Source organism: Acartia tonsa, chromosome 7 (assembly GCF_053477335.1).
Source record: "Acartia tonsa isolate MP-2025a chromosome 7, ASM5347733v1, whole genome shotgun sequence".
NCBI classification, from domain to species: domain Eukaryota; kingdom Metazoa; phylum Arthropoda; class Copepoda; order Calanoida; family Acartiidae; genus Acartia; species Acartia tonsa.
In genome coordinates, this window is record NC_137266.1 from 4,509,572 (window position 1) to 4,526,093 (window position 16,522).

At 31.3% G+C, this 16,522-nt stretch overlaps 1 protein-coding gene across 1 annotated transcript; it reads left to right on the plus strand.

Annotated features, from left to right (window-relative positions):
• Positions 1 to 1,850: 1,850 nt before the first annotated feature.
• Positions 1,851 to 16,283, plus strand: LOC145324112 (FMRFamide receptor-like). The gene is made up of 8 exons (XM_080166740.1): positions 1,851 to 1,931; positions 4,616 to 4,685; positions 5,322 to 5,411; positions 6,817 to 6,925; positions 7,833 to 7,982; positions 8,950 to 9,054; positions 11,619 to 11,695; positions 16,036 to 16,283. The coding sequence occupies exons 1-8, from the start codon at positions 1,851 to 1,853 to the stop codon at positions 16,128 to 16,130; spliced, it is 777 nt and encodes a 258-aa protein (XP_080022866.1). The 3' UTR covers positions 16,131 to 16,283.
• The last annotated feature ends 239 nt before the right edge of the window (positions 16,284 to 16,522 follow it).

Genomic DNA, 16,522 nt, shown 5'->3' on the forward strand with positions numbered 1-16,522 from the left:
AAATTAAGTCGATTTTAAGGTACTAAAATGCAACAAAAAAAGAAAGAAAATGGTCATTATGAACAAAAATAGTAAGATCTTTAATTTGACACCTTACTTTTTCAATTCTGTCAGGTAATTATTGAAAAAATCGATTTTTTTAAACCCACGAGAATAAAAACTTTGAACTTAATTTTATTATTTCACAAATAAAAAAATATGGGTTCATATATACCATTAGAATCAGAAAAATATTACGAATCCATTGTAAGCAAAATTGAAAAAAAAAGTTTACAATATAGTATATAAACTACAATAAAAGGAATTATATGAAAATATCATATTATGTTGTACAGGCAACGTCTTAATTCTGCAATTGAGTATAAAAATGGGAAGGGGGTAAAGAGGGGGTAAAGAGGGGGTAAAAAAGGGAAGACAATAGTGTTGTCTGAACAAAAAAAAATAATTGGCCATTTCTGTAATTTTTTAATTTTTAAATTTTTTTCAATTTTGCTTACAATGGATTCGTAATATTTTTCTGATTCTAATGGTATATATGAACCCATGTTTTTTATGTCTGTTTGAGAAAATATTTAGGTCTAAAGTTTTTATTATACCGAGGTTAAAAAAATAGATTTTTTCAATAATTACTCAACAGAATTTTAAAAGTAAGGTGTCAAATTAAAGATCTTACTATTTTTGTTCTTACTGACCATTTTCTTCTTTTATTTTGTTGCGTTTTAGTACCTTAAAACCGACTTAATTATTTTTTTTAAAAACTTAAATTACTTAAAAAATAAGAGGTCTACAAAAAAACCGATTGCATATTTGAATTCTATGAAAAATTTTACATCTACTACTTACTAAAAGAACCGGCTAGCTATAAAAAAAAAAGTTGATACAACTTCTTTAGATTTTTTGTTGGAATTTTGAAGCTTTTTTTTAGTAAGTACTAAATATTGAGATTGGGTGAGGAAACACCGAGGAAGCCCTGTACACTTTCGGCAACTCAAATTCAGCTGACCTTAAAAATGTATCTATTTACTCGGTTTTAAAATTTTTACGCATATATTTATAAATATTTTGGCAAATTTTCAAGACAAAATATTGATTTTTTGCACTATTTTGATTGTTGTTATCGCAGCTACCTTATATTGGGTATGTACGTAAATATGAGAAAAATATGATAAGAAAAAAAACTAAGTTTCCTTTTATTGGCTTTTTACATTAGATTTTTTAAATGTATATTAAGATTTTATGTAAATTAAAGCCCTTTATAACCTAAAATGTAGTTATCTTGTTATTTAAGCGCTACTTTCAAGCATAATTGTCCTTGTGTTAGATGTACCTAGACTTAAAAATATCATTTCTGTATGAGTAAACATTTTGGTCAATTTTCTCAAGATTTAATAAAACAAAGATGAAAGCGAGTCAAGTTAAAATAGACAAAATATTTGTGATTTTAAATTTTTATATGAGAAATTTAATTTAGATTTTTATTTCAAATGTAGTTTTTCTTTAAGGTTTAGTTTGTCTGTCGGCAGGTATTGATTTATATTTTTGTGCTCGCTTACTTGTATAAACATAAATAAAAGCATTCTATTGTAAGGTTTAAAACCGGTTTATATCCAACGTATATGGAATTTTGAGGAAAAATTATTTAAGGGATAACTTTCAGTTCTAGAACTGAATAACTTGTAACTAATGGTATCGCAGTAATAACATAAATTAAGGATAATGAACATAAAAGTTAGGCCGGATACCGGACATCCAACTGATTTCTAATGCCGGATATCTGGCAAAATACCGGATATCTGGATAGTTTTTATAACAGGTATCCGGCCCAACCCTAAATAAATAATTTACAGAGAATGGAACAAACATGTGAGTTGACAAAAAGTTCCCAGGACACGATGGCCACCTGTTCCTTCTGGCTAGAAGGTGTCATGCTGGTAAGCTTTACTTTGCGACCGGCGGAAAAAATGGAGGCAAAGCAGTTTTCTTTAGGTGATTATTGAACTCATCTGGTCTTTGTAATTTAGATGGTGTTAGTTATGTTTTTTAGCTAATTTCAAATTTCTCCGCAGGGCGGTGTTTTTTAAAATTATTTTTTTTGTCGATCTCTATGGGGAGGGTGGTTGTACCCTCCCCCAAAAAAGTTATAAACCTTTCCGGGACCTATGAGAAGCGACACTGTTAAGAAGAACCCGATCGGTTCAGCGGTTAGCGAGATCCTTTGGTACAGACAAACACACATCCTGTTACTTTATTATAATGATTTATGTAATAGGATAGTCATTTATCGCATTGTTTTATAGCCAGCTTTCCTCGGATATTAAAATGAAAAATTGACTCTAATGCGATGCTATACATGATTTTTCAGAATGGCTGAGAACTGATTCTAATCCAGAGGCTATTAATCGGTTTCGAAGCCATGTTTGAAAAAAATAGTATTTATATAGTATTTGATAAATGAAATTGTCATGATTGCTTATTTTTTCGACAAAAAAGGCTGATTTTGTCTGATTTTAACATTAACCCTATGTTCAAAACTATTTGGCTCACCCTTAGCCTTGAGGAGAGCAAGTGGTATTTTAGAAAACAGCCTAAAACCACACCTAGACATTTATAAAGCTTCCACGAAAAGGCGTAATTGTGCTTGTTAAGTCTGTCCTATTTGTGCGGTTAATTGAGATTTGATTCGTCTCACATTACCATTTTCATTGATGATTAGAATTGGATTTATTTTGAGTACAAGTACAGTTTATATCAGCGTTTCGGAGCCGGAAGCCGGGAGCAGCAACATTTTTTGATGGAGCCGGAGCCGTAATTTTCGTTAAAAACGGCTCCGGCTCCAGATTAGCTAAAAATGATTTTTAAAAGTAATATTATAATTTGGCAACGGTCTATTTGCATATAATAAACTGAAAAACTATTGTTACTTAACAAATAGACACACATCCTTCTACTTTTATTTAGCTTTAATCAAATGAAAGCAAAATATTTTATATTATTTATTTTATTTTATCAAATTCAATAATGAACAAAAATTTATATATTAATTTTAAGGTAGGAGCCGGAGCCGCATCAAAATTAAACGGCTCCGAAACGCTGGTTTATATACTTGCGGATTGGCCCTTAGCCTTTGAAGGGTAGGCAAGAACAGAAAAACAGCATAAAACCATCTGAAAACTATAAATCTATAAATAAAGCCTAGCACTAAAGCTATAATATTAAAGATAGAAAGATTAAATCAATTTTGTTTTCAAAACTCTTTCAATTGTTATAAAGATTTAAGTTTTGGATAAAATATTTGAAAACATTTAATTAGTATTTTATCGGATCAGTATCGTAGACAACTTCCCGTGGATATTAAAATGAAAAATTACAAGATTAAAAACAGTTTTGTTAGCTTCGAGGGGCTAAGAGCCCGTGCTGACAATATTGGTATTAATTTTCGATTTTTTATTTTAATGTTCGTGGTAAATTTTCTGTAATACAATGCTATACATAATTTTTCCGTATTACTGTGAACCGATTCTAATCCAGCTGATATTAATCAGTTTCAAAGCCATAATAGAAAATGCATTATATGATTATCCTCATCCTAATTCAAAATAAAATAAATTTGAAAGTATAATAATTTTGAATTTTTGAAATATTCAGATCTTGTTTGATATTCAAATTTTAATATTCAAAAAGGATTTCACAGTAAAGCAACTCTACTCACTATCATGGTTTATAAGACGTACGTCCACCACCGTTTTGTGTAATCATTACATACAATTATTGATATTTTATTTATAAAAAATAAGTTAAGGTCAACCATGTAGCTGTTTATAGTGCCTATAAAAAATGAGCAATGATAGGCCAATACACAGACTAAATTACCAATGGTAGGCCAGTATAAATTTTAATTGACCAATGGAAGGCTAATATGACTTAATTTTTCTAGGCATTATAAAAAGCTTCTCAGTCAATTATTTTAGCAGTTTTAACACATACATAAAATAAAATACAGTTCACTCTCACTCTAATATGTACTATTTTTCTTAATCTAATTAATATTTTAGGTTGTTGTCGTTCTGCTTCTTATTGAAAGCGAAGCTTTTCTATAATTAGGGTCGGTACGTCCGTCACAGAGAGTTAGCTCTTTTCGTTAATTTAAACAGGTTAGAATTGTCCTATCGATTCCAAACTTTGCATGATGATTCTTGTAGGAGTTAGGTACAATTTAGAAAGCGTAGGAACTCTATGATCAATACTTAAATGTCCGTACGTCCATTTGAAACATGTCGATTTTTTAACTTTTTTGACAACAAATTTTTGTATGTTAAAATTATCCGATTTTTCTGATTTTTTGAAAACTGATTCCTATTACAACAAGGTACAATGTTATAAGCAAAGCATCTCTATAAACAAGTCCCAAAAATGTAAGTATGTCCCTAAACAGTATCATCTATTTAAGCAGTTTTGCAACAAATTTACTTACAATATTGTTTGTACTGATGCATTAATATTCTGCTAATTCAGTTCTGACAATCTACAAGTGTTAATGTTCGTTTGTCCTTCCATGTCAGAGCTTCGCTTTTATGAATGTTGTCATCCTTGTTAATTTAGTTTTCCTTATTTTTAGATTGGTGTGGGTATCGTGGGATTTCTGGGTAACATTGCTACAATCACAGTTCTATCAAGAAAATCTATGAAGGAACCATCATTTGTCATTTTGTTTAGAATTAGCTAGAAAAATTGGTTTCAGGACAAACGCAGAAGTCCCAAACGTCGGAGTGGACAAACGCAGGAGTGTTAAAATATTAATTTCATTAAGTATTTCTGTACAGATACAGGTTAGGTTAAGATATGAATGAACAAATAAGCCCCCCGCAGGGTTTAGACATTTAAAAAACCTATAAGATGGTCTAAAATAGGTTAGGTTAGGTTAAGTGTCCACTCCGACGTTTGGGACTCCTGCGTTTGTCGTAGGACCGAAAAATTACTTCATACTAATGGCAATAAGTCTTAAATTCTTAATTCTGTATACCAAATGCATCTAATAAATCTATTAAAAAGCTACTGGGTTTATCAGATATGTTAAGCAATTGGACAGTAATATTATGCACATCCCCAATGATTATAAACAAATTTAACCCTGCTCTATATAAAAATTATCGGCTGAACCTAGTTTTATTTATTATATAAAGATTTATTAAAAGTTATAAAGCCAACGAATTGGAGAACGAGTTTATTAATACTTATTGTGTTTAATCTTCTGTGGTTGGTTTACAGCAAAATAGTTTAATTAATGTAATCTTGACTTTAGAATGACATTTGATGCATTATTTAGAATTCTTTCAACCACCTGCTCATAGCCTTGGCAACCATCGACATTATTTTTATAGTTTTCACAATAGTAGACTATAGTCTGGCTAGAGGTAAGATTGGCGCTTCACCTTAAAGTGCCTAGCGATCACAGGAAACATCATGACCTTATCCCCTTATTTTTTAGATCGATTGAATGTAAGATGGGGTGTATTTTTTCTTATAACTAACCTCTGAAGGGGACTTAAGATGGGGTGTATTTTTTCATATCTAACCTCTGATACATCCTGTACTCAAAATAACCTAACACATAGGGGAGGGTGGTGTTTTATGTGCTCTACTGTTCACTTTGAGGGAAAATACCTTAAATTTTCCTAGAAGCACTGCAACTCTATAAATTATGCATGTTTTTCTTCGGTCATTCGTTGGTCTAAAAGTAAGTCTACCAAAGCAAAACTTTACATTAAATTTAATTTCCATTAATTTTCGTTCTTTATTCCATCATAATCAAAATAAAAAGTAACTTCTCAGTTCACTTGAATGTCATATAGAGAAGCTTTAGTACTAAAAATTTTATAATATACTCTCCTGTAATTAACAAATCAATATTTTTTTTTCTATTTATTCAAGTTTCTATTTAAAATAAAATTTCTTCGACCTATTTAATGAGATTCTATTGAAATGATTTAAAGAAATTATAACATGCGTTGACTTAACACAATCAAGACATTTGTATATGCAATAAAAAAGACCATTTATGAGTTTAAAAATTTTCAAATTAAAAAAATTAAGATATTTTTTTTCAATTCAAAATTTATTTCTACATGATCTCCTTAATTAAAAGCTTTGTTAATATCAAGAAATGCATGATGTGGAAAGAGTTTAAAAGATTATGTTTAAAATTGAAATATCTCCAAAATACACCGTTAAAATATCTTTTTTGATTTTAATTCTTCTTCAAGGATAATTTAACCCATTGTTTTTTTCTTGGTCTTTTTTTTGATTTTTAAAATTTTATACATAATATTTTGATAGTAATAAGGCGGGGTGTGATTTACATCTCATGATTAAACATGTGGTTCTAATCCACTTCTTTCTTTAAATGCGCATTTTTAATTTTCAAGAAAGTAATTTGTTGAAAAATAATAACTTTTCCTTCAATTTTTTTCTGATTTATCATATTACAGTTTTAATGTGTTCAAATGTATTTTCTCATTCAAGAAAATCATTATTTGCAGCTGCAGCCTTACAGCAATCCATTTTTAAAGGCTACACATCAAAAAGTAAGTCGACTGTTTGCTCAAAAAGTTTACTACGACCGCTTGAAGGTTACTTAGAGCATTCAACTGGCATTTTTTCAACATTATTCAACCGTGTGCAGTCATTGCCTTAATTAAAGGTAAGCAGCTGAAATGCCTTATATACTTCTTTGCTCTGAAATTCGTAAACTTTATAATATTTTGGGTTCTTTTTTCAATCTTCGCGCTCCTATTTAAACTATTTTTTTTTCTATTTTAGTATTTTTCTGGCCTTTCCCAGAGAACAGTCCCGCCTGGTTGTACGTTGTGCCTAAGGAATATTTTTACTACAACTTTAATATAATAACAATATTTATATATATATATCTGTAATCAATTTTATTTTTGGGGGGGTTGGGGGTGTACCACCCCCCAAGAAAATAGCCTGAAACCACCATAGGATCAGTAGGTATATTCCCTGATGAGTAGAATCCAATCGGTTCAGTGGTTACCGAGATCTTAAGGGGACAGACGGACGGACGGACAAACATAATTCTACTTTGTATTATAGATATGATTACCTTTGTTGTAGATATTTGAATTCTGAAGTTTTGGTTTTCTAAAATTGAAATTACTTTGTATATTTAAGAGGTAGGATGTCTGAAAAATGCCTTTTGAGAACTGCAGATGCCTAGCCTGAGGTACCTAAATTCTGGGGGGTCTACTAAGTAACCAACAATTACTTTTAGTTTAGTTTAAAGATATAAACCAGGGGGGGGGGGACAATACTCAACAGGTACTTTAAGTGAAAGCATCTGTCCATTTGTCTTTCTATTAAGATCTCCAAAACTTCTTGAACTTGAATTTTTATGACTATTGTAATAAATTTACTGAAATACAATTATATATATGATTAAATACTGGCACATCATTATTAGTTTTTTTTCCATTAAACGTGTAGGTTTTTACATTTTGTAGTATTGCATGTTGAGAAAAATAATACTGTACAATGTTATTATTTTATATAATAAACAATTAATCCTACAAAAAAATGGTATTTGTCTGAAATAAATCACCGAAAAAAAACCTCACGGCTTAGAAATATAAGGTTATTTTTTGACTAGATTTAAGGCTGAAATCTTATGATATAAAGTAGTAAGTTTTTTTGGTCTGAAAATTGTACTTTTTATAAAATCTTTATATAAATATCTTATTGCAGTTTTAAGCTATTTTCCCTATCTCCCCCGACCAAACCCAAGCGGCTAGGGGGCCAAACAACTAGCAGTTAATAAAAAGATATGTTCATCAGTTTACCTACCCGTTGAACAACACAACCTTCTGTTCCTCCGTGTTCTTGACTGTGGTGATAGCTGGAGAGAGATACCTGGCCATCTGCCATCCTGCCAAGTACAGAAACCTCTCCATTTCTTGGCCTGTTTCTAAACGGTAAGTTGGGGGGACTGCTATTTACACATCCAGCAAATTTACAGTGGATGTATTTACTATTTATGGCAAACTGAATTTTCACCGTATAGATGACAATAAAATCGATTCTCCTGGCAAACTTACATCTGCCTAACCTGATGTCATCCAAATATATTTTTAAAAATAAAAAAGCCCTTGATTTAACATATCAGGTGAAATTTTGACATTTTTACATGAGAGTTTTCCCATGCCTTTAAATTGTAAAGGGTAGAGTTAATACTAACCCCTAAATTTCCAGGTTTACCTACCCCTCCCTCCCCACCCCCACCCCTCTTTTAAAAACGCTTGGACGTCCTTGCTTATTTTTTTCCTGCATGAATTTTAAAAATTCTGTTTGTCTGTAAGTCTCCTTGTGTGACGGTCTCTGTATCCGCCTGTCTTCTTATCTGCATTAATGCCCTTTTTTATTTTCCAAATTTTTATAATAAAAAGTAGAACGATGTTTGTTTGTCTGTCTGTTTGTTTGTAGCGAAGGATCTCGCTAACCGCTGAACTGATCGGGTTCTCCTTTACAGGGTAGCTTCTCATAGTTCCCGGGAAGGTTTATAACTATTTTCTTGGGGGGTGGGACACCCCCAACCCCCCAAAAAAATGAAAAATACCCCCCCCCCCTCAAAAAGTTTTTTTTTCTTTTTAAAACTGAAATTAAAATAGTGGGGTCGACTACCCCCCCCCCCCCAAAAAAAAAATTAAGTTTTTTTAAATTTTACTTTTAAATCTAAAATACGAAAAATTGGTTTGATAAAACCCCTTGGGGCAAAGCCCCTAGAGGCTAGGGGCGAAGCCGCTAGTAAATATATAATAATACAAACGAATGTCTGTCTGTCCTTTTATACTTTTTCATCTGTGTCTGACTGTCTATTTATAAGCTTTAACACAATCTAATTTTTTACTTTACCAATATAACGCAATTCTAATAATTGCTCAGAGTGTTGGTGTACGTAGTTCCGGTGGTGATAATCAGCATCCTCCTCAACGCGCCCAAATTATTTGAAACTGTGATTGTGTACGAGCCTGTCAACACCGTGGACAGGTACGTGTTTTTTTGTAGGGTTGGGCCGGATATCCGGCCATTTTCAATATCCGGCCGGATATTAGGTATTGAAACTATCCTGATACCAGATGTCCGGCCGATTTCTAATGCCTGATATCCGGTTATCCGGCCGGAAATCCCGTAATTTGCTGGATATTTTGTGTTGGGCAGATATCCAGCTGGATACCGGATATCAGCCGGATACCGGATATCTGGCATTAGGAATAAGCCGGATACCGGATGTCTGGCATTAGGAATATGTCGGATAATGAATATTCAGCATTAGAAATCAGCCGGATATCCGGTATCCGGCCGAAAAAGTATCCGGCTTAAACCTAGTTTTAAGCTGCTCTGTCTGTACGTCCGTAAAAGACGGAATAGGGGAAAATTGCTCTTCTCGTTTGATATTTAATATAGGCGGCTGATTTTTTGTGTGAAGGTTCTCTATACTAATGAGTATTCAGGACATAATTTAATTGGTCCGTCAGTCTGTCGGTCATGGTACAAAAGACCAACACATATATTTATTTTCTCGTATTCATTCGAATCCGGTGGATAGAAACCGGTTCTTATTCATACGAAAAAACTATGTCTAGCATCGTATTATATCCAGCTTTCTACGAATATAAAAATATACAATCATAAGATTAACACAAGTTTTAATCTTATAATTGTACATTCTATATCCGCGGAAAGCTGTTTATAATACGATGCAAGAAATAACTATTAAAAGATTTCGTGATTTTTCTAATATATCACTGACCATTTATTTGTTTGTAATTTTTGTGCTGTGCTACTTATGTATGTTGTTATCCTTGTTTAATATAATTTTCTTGCCTCATGTGTTCTTTAAACCACGCAATCATGCAATTAAAAATGCATATAAGTAATTAAATAAATGTGAATATCTTATTTTAGTTCACTACCACTACTATTCCTTTATCAACCTGTTTTACAATTTTTAAAAGCGAAGCTTTTCTATAATTAGGGTCGGTCCGTACGTCCGTCCGAGATAGATAGCTTTTATTCGTTAATTTAGGCATATTAGAATTGTCCTATCGATTTCAAACTTTGCATGATGATTCCTGTAGTAGTTAGGTACGATTTAGAAAGCGTAGCAACTCTATAATCATTACCAGAATATCCGTATGTCCATTTTAAACATGTTGATTTTTCTACTTTTTAACAACAAATTTTTTTGTGATCTAATTATCCGATTGATCTGATTTTTGGTATATTGATTCCTGGGACAACAAAGAACAATAGTATAAGCAAAGCAACTCTATAATCAAGTCCTAAAAATGTAAGTATGTCTATGTCTAAAACATTATCCTGTATCAAGCAGTTTTTCAACAAATTTACTTACAATTTTGATTCGACTCTTTCGATACTTTTATATTCTGATTATTCAGTTCAGACACTATACAAGTGTTAATGTCCGTTTGTCCTACCATTTCAGTGCTTCGCTTTTATGGATGTTGTCATCCTTGTTATCTTAAAAATCACGTGCCTTCATCAAATTCGAACCTTTTGACATTAAAAGCAAATCTTATGAATTCAGATCAACTGAAAATTGATAACCCATTTCTTCCCTAATTTCCGAAGTTGTACAACAGATAACCCAATTATTGCAAACGCTATTTTCAGCTACTCCGGTCAAAGGGAAAAGCGAGATAATGTATAAACGATTTATACATTATACATTCAAATTTTCAAATTTAGATTTTTTTGGAAGTTATTTTAGCTAGTAGTAAATATTGAGATAGGATGAGGAAACTAGGTACACAATCGGAAACTAGAATTCAGCTGACCTGCTTTTAGTAGGTAGTAAATAATGGGATGAGGGTGTATTTTTTTTGCCATACACCTATCTCTTCCTCACTTTATTTTAAAGTACTTTTTATAAAAAAAAACGAAGTTTTAATTAAATTTAAAATTTTTGATGAATTAAACAAACAATAAGTACAAGTACTACTAAAACAGTACGTCAACTCATTAAATCTGAATTATTTTGTTCAAAGAAAAGTTTTTCTTTTTTTTTATTGTATTAGAATAAACACAAAACTGTTGATAGAAAAGCTCTAAAAAAATGATTACTTTTTACTGACAGAAAAGTTAAAAGAATAATGTATTTCTCAAGTTTTCTATTGTCAAATGCTGTTTTTGAGATCTTATGCTTCATTGGTGCTGATTATTAAAAAATTAACAGTGGAAACTTGTAACCAAAAGATGCATCTACATTTCATATTTACACTAAAACCATCTTAAATAAATAATAAATAATAATTAGGAAATTCTATATCTATAGAACATGCTTGCATGTTCTCAAATTTAATGATGTTTCATGTACTATTAGTTCATGTATCTTTATATTATTTACTTGTGCTTGTATAGTCATTTAAACTTTCTTAAAATTAATTTTCCAATAGCTTTAAACTACAGTTGTTAGTTTTAATGGAAACGCAATAGTTTTTTTTATGACCATTTTATCAATTTTCTATTTTTCGAATGGCTCTAAATGCGCAAGTTTTTATTGACACTAATCTTGTAGTATGTTTTTTCAGGTTTTTACCCTGGCTTGAAAATCTAAACACAACAGTTTTCCCCATGGATTTGCTAACCAACATTTCACATCTTACAGGTATGCAGTCGTTGGGTCGTAACAGGTGTCATACTAAAGATGCTAAAAATAGTTTCTGCCATTTTAGATGTGTGACATAAATAAACGTTTTAGCTTATAAACAGAACTTACATATTAACATGTATACTTAAGACTTATAACAAAGTTTGTGTAGTTGAATGATCTATCGTTTCATCTGTCAAATCAATTTTAAACTAATTGTTTATCTTCTTTTTTGTATAAATTAATCTTTAATATATTGTCGAACATTGTAATATTGTTTTTTACTCTTTAGACTAGCAATCTATTGAATAAATAATATACTTTTACATTTCTAATTAAATGATATGTCAACTGGTGTCTACATTTAAAAACACATATTATTGATGTATTCAAGATATAAATTATTAATGAATATGTTGTATATATGCATGGTATAGACTTATAGACTATAGTTTAAACAAGGATGACAACATCCATAAAAGCGAAGCTTTGAAACAGTATCACAGACGAACATTAACTCTTGTAGAGTGTCAGAACTGAATATATCTACTTAAGTGTTATCAATGCGCTGCTTATAAACATATATGTCCCTGTTTTTTTTCTAGTGTTCTTCTTCACCTTAATTTGATTAATTAATTAATTATTGACAACTACTCATACACATACATAGATTAGATTAGATTTACTATTCTTGGAAGTACATACATAGAAAAAAAACAATAATAAATGAATTAAATGAGTATTATATACATTTATATATACAGTCAAATTTTATTTTTTTTAAATTCTTCCCAAATGGCAGTTTCCTAAAAAGTAGGAAGTATGCAGCAATGTGTATTCAACACATTGTTTTCATACAGGCCATATAAGTAAGACAAAAAAATAGAAAAAAAAGATAATAAGCAATAAATAAAATCATATTGATGAGGAAAGAATGATAATAGGAAGAATTGATTAGGGCATACAAGCCATTATTGCAATAATATAAATTTAAGAAATTTTCAACAAACAGATTTTAACTAATTTATTTATCAATTTTAAATAATATTGAAAGAAATATAAATTTATCTACATTCTTGACATTAGATACACAGTAGACTAGGAATTTCAATAGTACAAGGGCCAATAACCAAGGCGGCTCGGTAGCTGCTTGTAAGTCTCAGTGAAATCGTCATATTATAATTTATAAAATTCAGCTAGATGTCTAAACCTTTTCATAACAGACAATCCATCTTTTCGGAATATTTTTATTGTACACAAGCGGGCTTAAGTTTGGGGGTTATGCACGACTAAGGCGCGGCTGCTGAACCACTTAAAATGCTGCTTCTAAAAGTACATCAAAGTAAGTAAGTTACTAAGACTTTTTTAAATCAGTTTTTACATAAATAATTCTAGATTTTATTAAAATGTATTAATCTATATTTTTATTTTCAATTTTAGGCAGATAGGTTTATTAGGTAGCTATTTATAATTATAGAACATAAATTATTTTACGGATAGACCCAACTAATGAAGTAGCTATGCTACTAAACTAAACATAGTTCAGTTAGGGAGTTGAATCCGTTTTTATAAAAGCAGAAAGATAATCTATGATTACGGTTTTGACCCTCTAAAAAGGTAATCTACCATTCCACTTTCCCCTCTCTTGGTGATGATATCATCAACGCCGATATGATTTTTATAATCTACCATTCCAATTTTGACTCTCTTGGTGATGATATCATCAATGCCGATTCGATTTTTAAAATGTAAGATTCCATTTTCAAGAGAGGCGAAACTGGAATGGTGGTTTACACTTTTAACATCGACATAATCATACATACTATTTTTAACTTATGTTAATCGTAGGAATGTATAAAATACTATTTATAACTAAAAAAATTTATGTAAAATAAAAATAACAGCTGGATTATACTATTTTTATTATGCCGATTTAAATAAGGAAATCAATGTTTATGAATACGCTGATATGTAAACATAAATGTACCATTCCAGTTTCGTCTCTATTGAAAGTGGAATGGTACATTTCAAAAATCGTATCGGCGTTGATGATATCATCACCAAGAGAGGGGAAAGTGGAATTGTAGATTACGTTTTTTAGAGGGTCAAAACCGTAATCATAGAATATATTTCTGCTTTTATAAAAATGGATTCAACTCCATAACTGTAGTTACTTTAATTTACTTAGTTGTAAAAAGATGAGTGGCTAATAAAACAATTACAAGTCTACTTTGACTGGTGTACCATAACTACCACCAAAGTATCATATTAATTGCAAAGAATTAGGCAAAATAGCAAAAATTATTAAGTGATGTATATATAATTTTAAAAAAATGGAAGGGGGGGGGGCAGTTTTTGTCATTAATTTGTTATTTTTTTTAAATGTTTGACATAAAAAAAAATAGTTGTTTCGAACAGATGTATTATCCAGACAACTATCTGGCCCAATGTGTAGGAACCCTTTCCGTCTGCTAGCAATTTATTTTTGGAAACGGCCACTTTCAAAAATGGGACAGGGTCCCCGCCCGTTGGGCAGAGTTTTATATTATTTTGCTTTATTATGCTTGAGGAATTTATGTTGCTCTTTTGTTCTATCTACTTAAGTGCTTAATTTTATTATCATCCTCATTTTTTATTACCCTCGTGGCACATGTGTTGTTTCAATAGCAAGACAATTATTCCATCCATATCATTAATTATATTGCTCACTAGCGGCTACGCCCCTAGAGGCCTCTAGGGGCACTTAAGGTAGGAGGGGGGAAAGTCGATCTCATCCCATTTTAAATTTGAGTTTCAAATGAGTAAAAAAAAATATTTTTTTTTGGGGGGGGGGAGCTGAGGGGGTGAAGACACCCTCCCCAAAAATAGTTTAAAACCTTCCCAGGACCTATAAGAAGCATCACTGTTAAGGAGAACAATATCGGCTCAGCAGATAGCGAGATCCTTTGGGACAGACAAAAAACGTCATACGGTAGAATAGCCAATGAGAGGCCAGCATATACTTTACCATTTGGGTCAATTACAGTATATACTGGCCTCTCATTGGCTATTCTATCGTATGACGTTATAATCTGTGGAGGGACTTTAATCATCTTCCAATTATTTGGTCCCCTTTCAACATTTCTGCATACTAAAATCTACATGTGTTTACATATTTAAATTGTTAAATTATCTTGTTAAATTAATGTAAAATTAAAGTCATGAATACATAAATAATTAAGTACATGCACCTACATACATTACATACTAAAGTTTATGTTCTTACTGAACTTAGAAATTAAACAGTATTTAAACTTGAAAACTAAGTTTTATTTGATTTGGGGTTAAGCTTAAACTTCATAATTGATTTGTAAACAGAACTACTAGAAATGCCTTAATTAGCAAAATTTGGTACACTTTTTTGGAAGTTTCCTTGAGAGTGCATAGTTGATCACATAACCCCCTGTTCCTGATCCATAAAAAACGGACTTCTTTGTATAAATTTTGGATTTTTAATAACAATATTTGTATAGAGTGATCACCACAGTTTAGATTTTATTTGATACAATACACAGTGTTTCATTGTTAAAACAAATCTTCAGTTGGTTTATAAATAAAAAGACATGATGCTTAACTGAGTAAAAATTATATACTATTTATTAAATCAAAAAATGAATTTTTCATGTAAGTCGTTGCAAGGAATTTTATTGACCATTTTAGGCTGTGTGGTTTGTTCTGTTCTTTAAGCTTTGAAATGCTTGCTTTAAGAATTTTTTCTATGACAATGCAATACATAAATTAGTCTTCACGTTTAAAAATTGTAAAAACAATATTAAAAATTATAAAAATCTATCAACCACTTTTTGCAAAATCGACGAATTCTAAACCAACTATGTATTATCAGTTGATGATATATTTTTTAAAATAAATGTTCTCAGGCTAACATATAGTTAGGTTAGGTTAGGTTATAGGCTAGGGGGCCGAGCGCCCGCGGCTAGGCAGACCAGGGGACCGAGCGCTGCGGCCATATTGGAGACTATTTTTCTTAGGAAGCTACTTTTCTTAAGTAAATGTCCTGAAGCTACTTTGTCCTGAAGCTACTTTATCCTGAAGCTACTTTGTCCGAAGCTACTTTGTCCAAGATCCGTTTTAATAAATAATACCAAAGCTTTTTAATTGATTGATTTAGGTGATAAAGATGTAGAATACACAACCACATTACAGCTCACCTGGCTAAGAAATCATCCACTCTATATTAAACTATACACTGTCCTAATGATTTAGGTGATAAAGATGTAGAATACACCACCACATTACAACTAACATGGCTAAGAAATCATCCTCTCTATATCAAACTATACACTGTCCTAATGATTTAGGTGATAAAGATGTAGAATACACCACCACATTACAGCTGACCTGGCTAAGAAATCATCCACTCTATATCAAACTATACACTGTCCTAATGATTTAGGTGATAAAGATGTAGAATACACCACCACATTACAGCTGACATGGCTAAGAAATCATCCACTCTATATCAAACTATTTAGGTGATAAAGATGTAGAATACACCACCACATTACAGCTGACATGGCTAAGAAATCATCCACTCTATATCAAACTATTTAGGTGATAAAGATGTAGAATACACCACCACATTACAGCTGACATGGCTAAGAAATCATCCTCTCTATATCAAACTATTTAGGTGATAAAGATGTAGAATACACCACCACATTACAGCTGACCTGGCTAAGAAATCATCCTCTCTATATCAAACTATTTAGGTGATAAAGATGTAGAATACACCACCACATTACAGCTGACCTGGCTAAGAAATCATCCACTCTATATCAAACTATT

Coding starts and splice junctions, on each gene's coding strand:
- LOC145324112 (XM_080166740.1), top strand. CDS start 1,851: ATGGAACAAACATGTGAGTTGACAAAAAGTTCCCAGGACACGATGGCC. Junction 5,412..6,816: donor AGACTATAGTCTGGCTAGAG/GTAAGATTGGCG, acceptor TTTCTATTTTAG/TATTTTTCTGGCCTTTCCCA. Junction 11,696..16,035: donor CAACATTTCACATCTTACAG/GTATGCAGTCGT, acceptor CTAATGATTTAG/GTGATAAAGATGTAGAATAC.